This window comes from Thermothielavioides terrestris, chromosome 1 (assembly GCF_000226115.1).
Source record: "Thermothielavioides terrestris NRRL 8126 chromosome 1, complete sequence".
Classification (NCBI taxonomy): domain Eukaryota; kingdom Fungi; phylum Ascomycota; class Sordariomycetes; order Sordariales; family Chaetomiaceae; genus Thermothielavioides; species Thermothielavioides terrestris.
Window position 1 is genome coordinate 7,021,964 of NC_016457.1, and position 14,287 is coordinate 7,036,250.

The 14,287-nt window shown below is 50.2% G+C and overlaps 1 protein-coding gene across 1 annotated transcript; it reads right to left on the minus strand.

The window, feature by feature from the left end:
* Nucleotides 1-11,084: 11,084 nt before the first annotated feature.
* On the minus strand, nt 11,085-13,318 carry THITE_2109709 (uncharacterized protein). The gene is made up of 2 exons (XM_003650315.1): nt 13,036-13,318; nt 11,085-12,975 (listed from the first exon to the last, which is right to left on the minus strand). Exons 1-2 carry the CDS (start codon nt 13,133-13,135, stop codon nt 11,336-11,338), a joined length of 1,740 nt encoding a protein of 579 aa, XP_003650363.1. The 5' UTR covers nt 13,136-13,318; the 3' UTR covers nt 11,085-11,335.
* Nucleotides 13,319-14,287: the final 969 nt, after the last annotated feature.

A 14,287-nucleotide genomic window follows, 5' to 3' on the forward strand; every position in this document is an offset into this window, starting at 1 on the left:
ATACTCTTCCGCTCCTATCGAATACATTACCTCGAGCTATATATACTTAGAGAGACGGTTGGTGATCACTATAAGGTAGCTAGGCGCTCCCTCGTCTCTCGTAGAGAGGTTAGTTATAAAGTCAATGGAGATCTGTTTCTAGAAGCGATCGGGGATAGGCAAGGGCTATAGGAGCCTTTGACGTAGCTATCGGGAGATCTTACTTCGGCGGCACTGATTATAGTTCCTAATGAACCACTTTACATTAGATAATATAAGGTCCTAGTAATAATCTCTCTAGAGCATTTTAAATAGTCTATTACGCCCTAGGTGTCCTAATATAGCTAAGTCATAGATCTACTAGATAATCGTAGTAGTCAGAGGCTCCTATATAGAGAGCTAGAGACGGCTATAGAACTAGAGCGCGCTTTACGTATTAAAGGAGTAGTCTACGATCTAGGTCTATACTATATTCGTCTCCTTAGGAAACTTCCAAGCTTCGTTGTAGACGGCTTAGAGCTAGTGAGCATAGTGCTCGTCTTTAGTAATACCCTCGTTCTATAGGGCAACGAGCTACTTGTCCTCGAAGAGCGTTTCTCCTATAGGTAGCCTAGCCTCCTCCTATACACTAGTCTAGTATACCTTGATTAGGGGAAGCAGCTAGGCGATACGCTAGTTGTCTTTAGGCTCGTCCTACTTACGCTAGGAGAGCGTATTAGGGCATAAGGCCTAGGATCCTAGCCAGTACTTCAGCTCGAAGTTGAACAAGGAGAGTGTCTCCGCCCATTTGGCCTATCGTTCACTGATCGAATACGGCTAAGTGAAGTACTTAAGATTCTTATAGTTGGTTAGGATAGTGAAAGGGGCTACTACACTTCGAAGCTCCGTCGACTAGGCCTTAAGGTACAAGATAATAGCCAATAGCTCTTTATCGTAGATAGTATAGTTGCGTTTAGTAGGGCTTAGTTTTACGGAGTAGTAGGCTATAGGGTAAAGGACCTCGTCCTCCCCCCACTAAGACAAGTACCTACTAAGTGTCGTACTAGAATAGTCCGCTTCTACGATCGTCTCCCTCTCGGGATCCTACTAGGCGAGGATTAGCTCCAATATAAACGTGGCCTTAAGTATATCGAAAGCCTCCTATTCCTCTTTGCCCTAGTAGAATAGGACATTTTTATAGGTAAGACGTATCAATAGGGCTACCTTTTTAGAGAAGTTGGAGATAAAGTTATAATAGAAGTTAGCGAACCTAAAGAAGCTCTATACTCCTTAGACTCTATAGGGTACCTCCTATTTATAGATAGCTTTGATCTTTTTAGGGTCGGGGTAGATATAAACTCCTACCTCTACGATATACCCTAGATATTTGACTTCCTTCATTGTAAATATATACTTCTTAAGGTCTAGGTTGAGGCCTATATCCTTTAGCCTCCAAAGGACCTTATATACCTTCCTTATATAGTTCTTCCGGCTCCTGCTCGAATATACTAAAACATCGTTAAAGTACACTGTTATATAGTCCCTTAGCATTAGGCTAAGGGCGTTGTTGATATATCTTTGGAACGTTGTAGAAGCATCTATAAGCCTAAAGGGGCAGACTAGCTACTCAAATAGCCTAAACTTTATATAAAACGCCGTAAGGTGCTCATCCCCTTCGGCTATCTAGATACGATAGAAGGCAGCTCTAACATCTAGCTTTATAAGCCATTTGGCCCTAGCTAGGGACTAGAGAGTCTCCTTAATTAAAGGGAGTAGGTACCGGTCTTGCTTAATAATCTTGTTCAGAGCCCAATAATCTATATAGAACCTCTATCCCCCTCCTAGCTTCTTTACAAGGAGGACTAGGGCAGCCACTAATGAGAAGCTTACCTAGATCTATCCCTTGTCTATCAGGTCTACGACCTACTTTCGAATCTCTAGGAGGTAGTCCCTTAGTATATTATATAAAGGTCCCTATAGGAGCTTAGGAAGTTTCCTATCTAAGCTCGTCTTAAGACGGATATAATAGTTGGCCTTCCCTCGATAGGGAGGTAGGCTATTCGCCTTTTCCTTGTCGAAGAGGTTGGCGAAGTCTCGTAGCTCCTTTAGCAATATAATCTTTAGGTCTAGGTCGACGTTAGGCTAGGAGATGGCAGCCTCTAATATAGTGGTCATCTCGTGGATACTAGTAACGAGGAATATGTCTTAGGCTCCTTTAGACTTCTTCTTTTATACTCTATAGGCTAAGCCTATAAATACTACGCCTATAATTAGGGTAGTGTTAGTTTCTTTCCACTACAAAGAGCACTCGTATACCTATAGGCCGCCTTACGAATTAACGGTAAAGACCCCGTTGGCTAGGTCTAGCACGATCCTATAGTAGTTTATCTAAAGGAGCCTTAGAATAACGTCGTAGGCTAGTCCTAGGACTATATAAAATATAGTAGTACTAATCTACCTATCGATATCTATTACAACCTAGGCGATATATATAATTTTCTTTATAATTTATACCCCCTTGACTACAACGCCTAGGGTACAGAGAGTCAGCAAGCTTATTTGCTTGATCTTTAACCACTAATATACTCTTTCGCTAATAGCTCTATAGCTCTAATACCTACTATCCACTTATACGTTTATAAAACCAAAGGAGTTTAGGAAAACGGAGATTAGAAAGGGTAGCTTATCCATTCTCTCTCTAATCTCTATAAATTCGTTCTATAAGCGGCTAGGTCCTTTCAGCCCCTATACAAGACTTTATATAGGGGCTACTCTTTTTCCTCCTCCTCCTTAGAAGAGGAGTCCTCCTCTACCTATTCCTTAGCCTCTAGCTTGTTGATGTCGACCTAAAGAGCTAGCCTCTTAGCTAGGGCGAAGGGACAAGCGGCTACAAAGTGACCCTAGCGCCTATAACGGATATAGGCTCTAGCCTATTGACACGCTATATATACTTCGTCGTTTACCTACTTCGCCTATAGCGCGTTCGCGCCTCGCTTTCCTCTGTTCTACTGCTACTTTCCTCTATAGCCCCTATTAGCTCCCCCCTAGGCGGAGGCAGTGTAGGCTACATTGATCCTAGTCATCGGTATATCTCCGTCTATATCCTTCTCCGTATCTACGTTAGGCCTAGGTCGCTTGCCCTAGGACTACTAATGTCGTTCCTCTAGGCGGAGGGCCTCTAGATCAGTAGCGATCTTATAGTACTTTGTAATAGCTATAACGTAGTCGTTCTATAGAACTCCCTATCCTACTATAATATATTTCAACTTTAGGGAGAGGTATCGTTGTAGTTTAATAAGTCGTACCTCGTCGCTCTAATTAAGTCCTCTAGCCTTCGATAGCTTCGCTTTAAAGCGAATAAGGAAGGAGGAGAACGGCTCGTTATCTCCCTAGCAGAGTATATCTAGCTCCGTCAAGGCTATAACCTGTTTATAGGGGTCTATATAAACGGTTGTAAGGTACTCAAGGAACGCTTCTAGGTCGTAATTGTAGCGGGGCCCTCCTAACTCGTAGAAGGCTACAACCTTGGCCTAAATTCCCTAGCTAAGGTTCCCCTAAATGAATACCTACTAGTCGTAGAGGCCTCCGATAAAGTCCCGGTCTACCACTAGGATATACGCTATCGTAGCCCTCTAGGCGGCAAAGAGTTCCTTCTTGCCATCGAAGGGTTGTCCTACGGGGAGGCGTTTCCGCTACGTCCTAGGAGCTACCGGAGCCGTAGCGTCAATCGTCGGAGCCGGGGCGTAGGCTACTACAGGGGCGTTTATAGTCTGAGCTACGGCGATCTAGGCTACACAGAGTTCCTCGATAGTTACATTCTACTGTACAATCGTTTCCTGCAAGACTTAGAAGTGTTCGTGGACCCAATCTAGGTCCGGAACCTACGGGACGCCTAGGTTGTTTATAGTGGCGTCCGGTCCGCTCGGTGCCGACGTCGAAACGCCTAGTATACTGCTCTCGTCTACGCCTAGAAGCAACAACTGCTCTATCTGCCTGAAGGTAGTTGAACTATAACGTACTAGCCTTATAGCGTCTGCAGATAAGCGTACGATGTTCTATTCAACTACTTTAAGGAGAGAAAAGGAGAAGTACAGGCTACGGTTCTCGTGCACAGAGTTTTCAGGGGCTCGCGTATAGGGGGCTCGGGTCGATGTTATTCCGGGCGCGAGGCGGGTCCGCCTCGGGCCCGTGGCGGGCCCGTCATGGGACCGCTATGGATCCTGGGCGTAGCCCCACATACCCAGCCCGGGTATAGCCCGGTCCGTAACACAACAAACCGATATAAAGTGACGTTGTCCACTATATTCTAAGCAACGCCTAGTATCTAAATATATATATAGATTATAGAGATGTAAAACTAGGCCAACTCCTAGTAGTAGCTATAAAATTCTAGCTAAGATGCTATTACATTTATACTTTTACAACGCTAAGTCGTAGAGAATAGTATAGGTACTGCTACTATAACGTTTAAACATTAGGGCGATAGTAGGTTTGAAATAAGCGGGGACGATACTAATAACTTATTGCTAGCTTTGTAGCGCTCTAATAATCTAAGCTCTTAGAATTAGGATTATAACAGAGCTAAACTAATCTCTAGGCTTATAGACGTAGAAGATAAAGTAGCTTAATCCTATAGGGTTTTTTACAAAGACTTACTAGATAACAACGATATACGAAATTAGCTACACTGATATACTAAACTAATTAAAGATTAATAATAATGATAGAATAAATAGTTAGTAGGCTAATAATACCGCCAACTAATAAAAACGAAAGGGTATACTATAGTAATTCGACGCTCTTTGAAAACAGTGATAATAATAGTTGTAGGATTGATTCTCTTTTAGGCTAAGTAGGGTAGATGCCCTTTTTCTAGTCTTCTAGTTACCTAAACGCTACTTCTATAGTCTAGTTTACAATTGTCGCTACTACTTAATTTACAATAGGCTTACCGATCTTATAATACTAGATAATATAATAAAGTACCGCTCTAGTGATATTAAGAAAGGGAAAGAGTTCCTTAGAAGGTAGATATTGCCTTATACATTGCCTTTCTAAGGTTACAACTTCCGCTAGTAGAAGGAGTTAGCTATATCTAGGTTAGGTTAGGACTACGATTTTACTAAGTCTAGCTTCCCTAGGTTTTTAGCTAAGGAGGAGGTCGTACTAGTCGATTTAAGTGAAAATTCGAATTCTAAGTTCAAGGCCTTTATTAGAGCTGCTAGAGCTTAGTGTAAATCTATCGCCTATTAACTTCCTTTGTATCCAGAGTATATCCCGCTACCCTAATTTCTTAGTAGATATAAATTCAAGGTCTTAACTTCCTAACTGTTAAAGCTAGTTTCTAGAAACCTTAATAGAAACCTCGGGGAAGTTTCTTAAAGGCTTAGATAAATATCGTAGTAATAAGCAATGGGATTCTTAGGCTATTGTAGAGGTTGGCTAGAAAGTTGAGGTCTCTAGACTTAAGCTCGATCTAGGCTATAGCAATATATATCTAAGAATATTTTTCGGCTACTACTACTAGCTAGGCTACTCTAGCCTCCCTCTAGGGCAACTGCCTAAGACCTAAGTCGCTTAGTATCGTAGAGGCTTCGGTACTCCCGTAGCTTCTACCGGCTTTAACAGTCTTATCGATAGCTATAACGCTTTCCCCTACTCCGCTATAGCCAATGTCGGTAGCCTAAGTCGCTATAAAATCGTGATTACAAGTTTATAATAGTAGTAATAGTAACCAGTGCCAACGTTGCTATTAGAAAACGGGCCTTTAAATGGCTATAAAACAAATAAATAGACTAGAAGCCAATGCTAGTATCGAGGCCTAAACTGAACAAACGGCGCCAAATTATACAATCGAATAACCAAATTATAATGCAATCGAGGCCCAACTTAGGGCAAACCGTCAAGAAGACATCAAAACGGTCAAGGTATAGCTACCGAAAAACATAGAAGAAAACCAGGGCCTAGACTAGATCGTAGAAGGGCTACACAAATAAAAGAAAAAGGAACAGCCTTAGGCGGGATGAAGCCACCCAAATCCTGTTATTGGGCACTATAAAGCAAAGAGGTGAAAGCGGTTGATTTTTCTAAGTATAGGAGGCCAGGATCTGAGATGCTAAATACGGCCTGTACGCCTTTCTGGCGCTGACTAAACTTTCTCCATCCTCCTAGGTGGCCTGTGCTGCCTCCTACAGTATGGAGGGCCGCTCGCCGGATCAGACACGCCGGTGCCGACCGACGAAGGCCCGATATTCCGTCCTCCTTACCAAGTAAACCACACGCTAGTTATTGCGTGAGCCCAGCGTTCGTTGTCAACCGAATTCGCCAAGCGGACACGAAATTTGCTCACCGGCTGTGTATCCGTTATCCACCTGGGTTCGCTCGATGGCTTTCGGATGCCAAATACCGTTGTCACCCCCCCCGAGATGAACGGACACATTTCGGTGGATGGGCCAGCTTGGAGCAGCACCTACGGGCCCGTGGCCGTATCACTATACATTTTCATATCGTGTGCAGACCATAGACAAATATCCCCTGACATCCAGACCGAGAGTTACACCGCCGTTACGATGAAAGCTCAGAGGCTCGATGCCCCCGCCTCCGATTGGGATCCGACGCAGATTGAACCAAGCTAAGCTACACTTAAGAACCCGTCATCCTGAGTTAATAGCAGCACAAAACTCGCCGGCCAGGGCTTGAAATGCAGCAAAGTGGGGGAGTGGCCAAACCGGCGACAAGCAGGTTCGTTGACCTTTGGAGCCGGCCGGTGCCCATCTACCGTCAGAATGACTCTGTACCAGCAGCCATGAGACACAACAACATGTTCCAAGCTGATCAAGGCCGGTTTCTGTACCTTGGACAGCATCCTTGCTCGGCCGTTTGCTCGGCCAAGCACGAACTTGTCACAGTACAAGCGATGGAAGATTCCCATAGTGTCGAATGCGAGTGCGGCCGAGCCAGAGCCCGCTGCCGTCTCGACATGGACGCAAACGCCGGCAACAAGTGGCTGTCAGAGGCGCTCAGTACGAGATTCCCCCACGTCACAGCCCATGGCCCCGAACGGACTGTCTCGCAGCGAATGGGTTGGTTGCCAAGCTGTGTCTTGCACAGTCGGTCAGGTCAGGTCAGAGCCGGAAAAACGGAGTCATAAAAGTCGGTGAGCGAGTGTTGCCAGCGACGATTTGTGCTGCTATGTGTCCACGATTGCTGGCGCAGAAAAAAAAAAAAAAAAAAAAAAAAAAAAAAAAAAAAAAAAAAAAAAAAAAAAAAAAAAAAAATAGAGCTGGTCGTGGCAGGGTGTGCAACTACGACGGGTTTCAATAAGCCCTACCATTCAAACACTGCGTTGAACTTCGCCGCCCACAGCGAGTAGGCTGGATGCACCTCGACACCCCCCTTTCTTAGCTCTCTCCCCTCCCCTGCCAGCTCAGCAAGCTCCGAGCTTTTCCAGAGCCATTGCCCAACGAAACGGGTGCTCTGCACAGCTTGCATCAGGCCGGAGCTACCCCTCCATCACCCCTCCTCGCGGGGCACCTCATTGCTGCCATGCATGTAAGAGGGGCCGCGCTTTCGCCGCGGACGCCGCGATCCAACCGAGATGCGCTAGCCTGCAGGTCGCTGATGAGTTGTTGCGCCTTCTTTGCCGATACGGTCTTGCCAAGCATAGAACCGCAAGAAATGCCGGGTAGGCCGTAGAAAAATTCGAGATAAATTGCTTTCACATTTTTCAGATTTTTTTCTTTGAAGAAAAGGTATCGCAGTGGATCTGTCTTTCCGCGGCTGAGTGCTGTTTGAGTGAGGGAATGAGTACCTCACCTTCACAACACACCGCCGGTTCTCAGCCTCACCGTCGTCAGGCTTACTACCGCGCCCAACCTGCTGCTTCTCCCTCCCTCCTGAAACCGAATAAAAATGCTTGAAAGGAAGTTGTTGATGACTTGACGACAAGCTAGCTGTCTCATCTGGGAACCAAAACTGCACTTACACGCCGCAAGCCTAAACACACACAAGGAGAAAACGGAACACCGTTCGTTGAGCCCCGAACCCTGCGATGCAGCGTTTGTAAGCCTTCGAATCCTCACCGACTGTTACCCATAACTTTCCAATCCTTACTCCGTAGTTCCGTACCTCGGTGCGCTTGCTGACTTACGGTAGCTTGCTTGGCGGCAGACCTCTCAACAATTTCCCTCACCTCATAACTAAACCCACGGCTAGCGTTTTGCACACCTCATGCCCCACAAGCCAGACATTCGCGCGTGAAACGCGCGTGCGTGTAATGAGACACGCGTGAAGCCCCAACGGAGCTAACGTTCGCTTATTTAGGGCCATGGCGTCATTACCCGCCCAAGCTTGGCCCTCCCAAACTTGATAACCGGGCCGCTTTCCCAAGACAACATCACAGCGGTGGTTGCACCTGATCCTACTGCCTTCTTTCGCTCTCTCATAGTCTCGTAATAATTTTGACAGTTTAGTGCTGACGTACTGGCCCAAAGTAAATGGCCATCACAGTGGCTGTATACCGCTGTCAGCCCCAAAAGCGGGGAGGTCGCGTTCGTGGGGTGGGAGCCCCGCCCCCGCCGCGTCTTGGAGTCACCTCAAGACACAACTGAATAGGTAACTAAAACTCGTGGATTGAGGGGCTCTGCGTTGAGAATGGGAAGCACAGAATCCTCGCAGAGGTGGGGGAAAATGGATGGTTGTCGAAGAGATGGCCATCATTCCATCGAAGCGAAGCTGTTGGGTAGCCAGCTGAGAGCCACTCTCTCGAGACGCATCCAGGGCATCCCCCCTCAAGTGCTTATTCCGTGCACAGGACACAGCAATCACAGTAGCGATTTCAAGTCTTTCAAATGGACCAAAAAAAAAACCCGCGGTTCAGTCCTGCTGCTCCTCTGACTGTAGCCGTCCCGGTGTCCCTATCACGAGAGCACGGAGAAGAACCGGTGCCGACAGAACGCCGCGAAAACCTGGAATGTGCCGGAGTGGTTACCTACCTACCTAGTGACCTCACCATGGCTGACATAAAGGAGGGAAACCGGGCGGGTGTGTTGTGGTAGTAAAGTCCAGTAGCACGTACCTTTAACGAGATGGTCCCGATCGGATCGGGTAGATCGTAGGTGCGGTGGGTGGTGACACCCACCGGATTCGTCTTCCAGGTCTGGGTGGCGCGTGTGGTATGTGCATGTCAATTTACTGTACCTACACGCAGGAGTTAAGGATTAACACGGATAATGCCGAGTCTGCCAGCAACGTCGAGCATTGCGTCGACACCACTCATCACAACGCCCAAGACATGGAACTCTTCTCAAGCAAACAGATCAACATCCACACCACCTAGTTCCCGTTTGCCCCCCGACCACCACCTGGAATGTACATACTGTATATAGCGTGCGTACCTATCCGCCCTCCTCCCGCGTGACCGCACAAACGATCGCCATCCCACGTGGCAGAACCAACAAACAAAGACGCGAAACGGCCAGCAAAACAGAAGAAGCAGCACAACAAGAGGTAAATAATGACGCGCCCTTTCCCTCGCTCGGGCACAAGCCCCTCGATCTCGGGACCGGGGCCGGCCGGACGGGGCTGTCCAAGACCGTCCGGCCACCACGAGAACATAGTCATAAGTATCCAACAGACAATCCGCACGGCCCTAGGAAGAAAGGCATGGTTTCCGTGACCGGATCGGCCGACTGAGGAGTCAGTGTCCAAACTCTCACAACCGCCTCCGTTCGCTGTTCTTGAACTGTTGAGTTCGTTCCGACGTTCTTGGGATCTCATCCAGCACAGCGGCTCGCCACCTGCCCCTGTCATTCCACGCTGTGCCATGCCATGCCACGGAAACAGAAAGCCGGCAGTCCTATTCCATATAGTAGCCATTTAATGGAGGGGGGATGATGCACGAGAATCTACACCCGTTGAAGCCAAGAAGCCACGGCCCGGAGAACGGAGGACGGAGGGCGGAGGTCGGGGAACGGAGGACGGCGGCGGGTGAGGGAGAAAAGGGGCTTGGGGGACGCAGGTTCGCAGCAAGACAAACAGACAGACAAGAACCACGAGCCAGCCAGCCAGCCAGCTAGCTAGCTAGTCAGCGAACAAACGAACATGCGGCAGGGGAAGGGGAAAAAAGAGAGAGAGAGAGATCAACATTGCCATCAATCCCTGTCTACGCTGCCCCCGGATGGGCGTCGTCTTGGATGGTGCAAACCTCCTTCCTTGATAGTCAAAAGGCGGCTGGGGATGAAAAAGGGAGGGCGCAAAAGAAGGGAGAGAAGAAGGGGTGAAATGCGGGGTGGCGGTGTGCTGAGGTGGAAAGGGGAAAACAAAAAGAGGCTTGACATTCCATTGTCTGTCTCCTTTCCCTCCATTGTGTTACTGCGCAATAAATGAGGTTGAAACTGCGCAAAAAAACCGAAGACGGCTTCCATTGAGGACTCTCGGGTGATGCGTGACAGCTCGGCTCACAATATCCTTCTGAGTTCAGCAAAAGTCAGCCGTAGCTGGAAGACTTGACTCGGCGTCTGGGCGGGCCGAGGTCCATACCTACCGACATACGAGCCAGGTGTGGCCCGAGGCTGTTGTTGCAAGTGGTCGCACAAACTGTCATGTCGATCAGCATTCAGCCACCCGAGGTCACTGCACCCAAGACGTAGGACACGGCACAGGTTTGAAGAATCTTCTTTTCATTTGTTTTCCCTGGATTTTAGGTGACTTTGAAATTTTTTTCTTGGTTTGCCCTGTTGACAGTGAAAAGCGCGGGGCGGGAAGCCACTGGGACGCTGGGCTCGACCACACCTCCCACCACCCGCTCTGTCGAACAAAAATAGTTGCCGAGTCACCCCGGCATTGTTTGACTCCTCCCTGGCAGCTAGTCCCCATTGTCGCAGGTCCCAAAAGACAGGCGCCACACCTTGACCCGTCACGTACCCCCTACTCCCGGACCAAAATGCAAAGGAAATTGGAAGCGCAACCCGCGGTCGCCCGCCAGCGCTTCTTTGCCCCAGAGTACACACTCCCCATGGCCGCCCGTCTTCCTGCTTGAAGTGCGCCAAAATGAAATGCAACCCGTGGTATCATGGTGGTAAAAAAACAAAAACAACGCTGCTGGATAATGAAAAGCGAAAAGAAAAAAAGACCATAATCAGGACAGCACAAGGGTTGTTATGCGCTTCCTCCCGTGCCGTTGACCCGATATCAATGCCAGCCCAGTTTCGTGCAACACGGTAGACCGTGGCCGAGGGCGATGCTCGAGCTTAACCGGTACACGGCAACGATAACCGCTGCCAGGTACACGCCAAGGTGTGAAGTGCCAAGTTCGAGTAACTGTGTGGGCGAGACCGTCTCAGATGGCGAATGGTGGATAGGCCGAGAGATTAGAGTTCTACCAGGCCTGCGCTTGGCCCGTGAACGGGTTCTGGAAGTATTGATCCCAGCTGTTCGGATTGGTGTCGATCTCCTTCTCCTTCTTCATAAACGGCCTCTCCGGATACTGCTTGAGGTTCGCCACGTCGTGCGTAGTGTGGCGGCGCTTCAGGACCGCGTTGGCGGTGGACGTCTTGTGCGACCGCTCGCGGAGGAGATTCCGCCGGAGCGACTCGGTCAGTTCGGTGGCGAGCATGTTACGCCGGGTAGTGCGCGGCGAGAGCGCCGCTTGGTAGTGCATTCCCGTGGCGGTGACGTTGATCGGCTGTGCCGCGGACCGAGGGACTTCGTTGATGGGCCGCATGGGCGGAGCGCGCGAGGTGCCCCTCATCATCAGCGGCGACTCATCCGAGTCGTTCGGAGAGACAGCCACGGAAGGTCCATTGAGCGATGGCCGCGCGCGGGGTATAGCCGAAGTCGACTGCGACGCCACGTTGCCCAGTCTCTGAGCACGGTTGTTGTTCGCCGCCAACATGAGGGTAATCATTGACCGCCGAGACGGCAGATGCGCGGTCGAGTCCACGCGCTTGAAGTTGATCTTTTCTTCGACGCTCGAGTCGCCGCTCTCCACGGTGGACTCCTCCTCCCAGTCCTCGTCGTCATCGTCAATGGCGCTCTCGTCGAGGTAGTCGTCCTCAGTGTCGCTGATAGCCGACGAAGTGAATGTCTGCGTCACGACCTGGTTGTTGAACGAAGCAGTCTTCTTCTGCCCGTCAGGTTTGGGTACCGGCCTCTGGAGTTGTTGGGCATTCTGTGGGGACTCTTCCTCCCCAGACGAACCGCCGATCTGGAACATCTTCGCTCGCGACGGCGCCGCCACCTGCTTTCTAGCCTCGAGTTTGCGGCTGTTGAACGACTCTTCTTCGGAGCCCGAAGAACCGCCGAGAGCAAACATTGCCTGCTGCTTCTTCGGAAGGACAACCTTGGGCGCTGGGGCATCCGTGGGTTCAGGGATCGCAGACGGCGAAGGGGTCTTGGAGGCCTGCGAGGTAATACGGCTCAAAGGCACCTGAGGAGGCGAGAAGCCGCGAGTAACGATCGGCCCGCTCTGATCCGCCGGCGCCGGCAGCTGCTGGGACGCAACCGAATCCGGGGATGGGTTCTCAGAGGTCTCGCAGGGCGACTCGGTCGTGGTGGAACCCGTCCTCTCAGATTCGACACCGCAAGCCGGGGTCTCTGCAACGGGGGAGCGAGGAATGACGGGGAGCGGAGCATTCAGTGGCTCCTTGGTCTCCATGATGGAGACAACCATTTTCTCCAACTCATCGGATGTGATGTGGCGCTCCCGGCCCCGGCTACGACTGCTGGCGCACGAATCCTGTCTCTGTATCCTCGGTCGCGCAATGTCCACCGGCGAGGAGCCTGTGTTGATGTCAACCGCCTCTTCATCGGCGACGGAGTCAACACTGCCGGAAAGCTGGGGGATGTCGTCTCGGGCTGTGACGTGCGTGTACCGGATATCCCGGGCCTTGCTGGTGCGGCACTCGGACACGAGCATCTCTTGACCCTCGCAGCAGAACGTCTCCCGGTTCCACAACCGCCAACTCAAATTCTCTAACCGTCGGCCCTGAGCAACGGAATCCCGACACCTTGCGAAGACTTGGTTGCGCGCCCCGTCAGCAATCAAAGTTTATGCAGTGAGAACGCCACCAAACTTACCAGTCCACATGCTGAAAAGATTTGCTGGGTTCGTCGTGTCGACCTGGTGAATCACATTCGCGTCCACTTGCAGGACGGGGGCCACTAGCGACAGCGGCATGGTGGCTGCGTACTGCTCGACTGCTCGAGCAGGCTCTGAACGTCGGTCAGATCGGTTGGTGAGGGTTTCCCCCGTTGCAGCGATCAAGGCCTAAACTCGTTCGCGGCTTGGTGCAGTAGTTTTCGGTAACTGGTGTGCTCAGCTGAATGCGATCCTTGGATCTGCTCTGCGCCGACAGCGGGACGGAATCGTGTATCGGGCTTCCGTATGAGCGCAAAACTGGCCGCGACCTTCCTGGCTTCTAGCGAATTGACTCGATTTTGTCGGGTCGAGCCTTTCTGTCGCGAGTGCTGTCCAGTCGCTGATGATGCGCCCTTGAGCTAACCCGTCGCTGACCGTGTTCCGCAAGTATTTCTTGTCGCTTTGTCAATGACGTGCGTCTTTGACTATTCGTCGACTGCTAGGAAGCAGGAAATAAGTGGTCAACGACAGTATTGCGGTCGATCGCGAAGTCGGTCGAGAGGACTCGGGAATAGAGAGGGAGAGTGAGGTGTGGTGGGGATGGGCTGTGCATGTATAAGGGAAATCGTTCGGGGCGCAGAAGTTGGGCCAACCCTGGTGCGCGGGATGCGGGTTCGATTCGCGGTGAAATAAAAGCAAGTGCCAGGGCAGGTACCCACGACATCAGAGCCCTGGTCGGGCTCGGTTCCCGGTACCGGTACAAACCCCGGGAAGTTCCCGGCGTAGCTGGCAGCCAGGGGATCCGACAGGCGGATTTGTGGCGGAGGGCGTGCCCGCAGTGATCTCGAGGTGTATTCCGTACCTTGACTGCAGCGACCACCGTTTCCAGTCAAAAGTTTGCGATCCCTTCTGTGTTGCCAAATGGAAAAAATTTCCTCCACGGAGAGCGTATTTATCCTTTGCGGAATAGCACCATATACCGCCACTGTGAATTTTCTTCGCAGGCGGATGGATTACCTTTGGGAAGATCGCAGGGCGTGTTTGGAGGATGAAGGTACATGGGCAAGCAAAAGAGGGAGACGAGTGAAGGGGAAACCTTCGCGCGAACGGACCGAAGACCCTGGAGCCACCCCGCCTGATGGATATTACTCTTTACGGCAGAGCTCCTGGAATTGTTGCCCAATTTGGTTCGGCCTACCTAACCAGTCTATGCCATTTGGAGTAGGAGCGCTCCCGACTGATACGCGTTTC

Excerpts from the sequence above, each read along its gene's own strand:
- THITE_2109709 (XM_003650315.1), bottom strand. The coding sequence starts at position 13,135 with ATGCCGCTGTCGCTAGTGGCCCCCGTCCTGCAAGTGGACGCGAATGTG. Across the intron at positions 12,976-13,035 it reads TCTTTTCAGCATGTGGACTG|TCTTCGCAAGGTGTCGGGAT; the intron begins GTAAGTTTGGTG and ends CGCGCAACCAAG.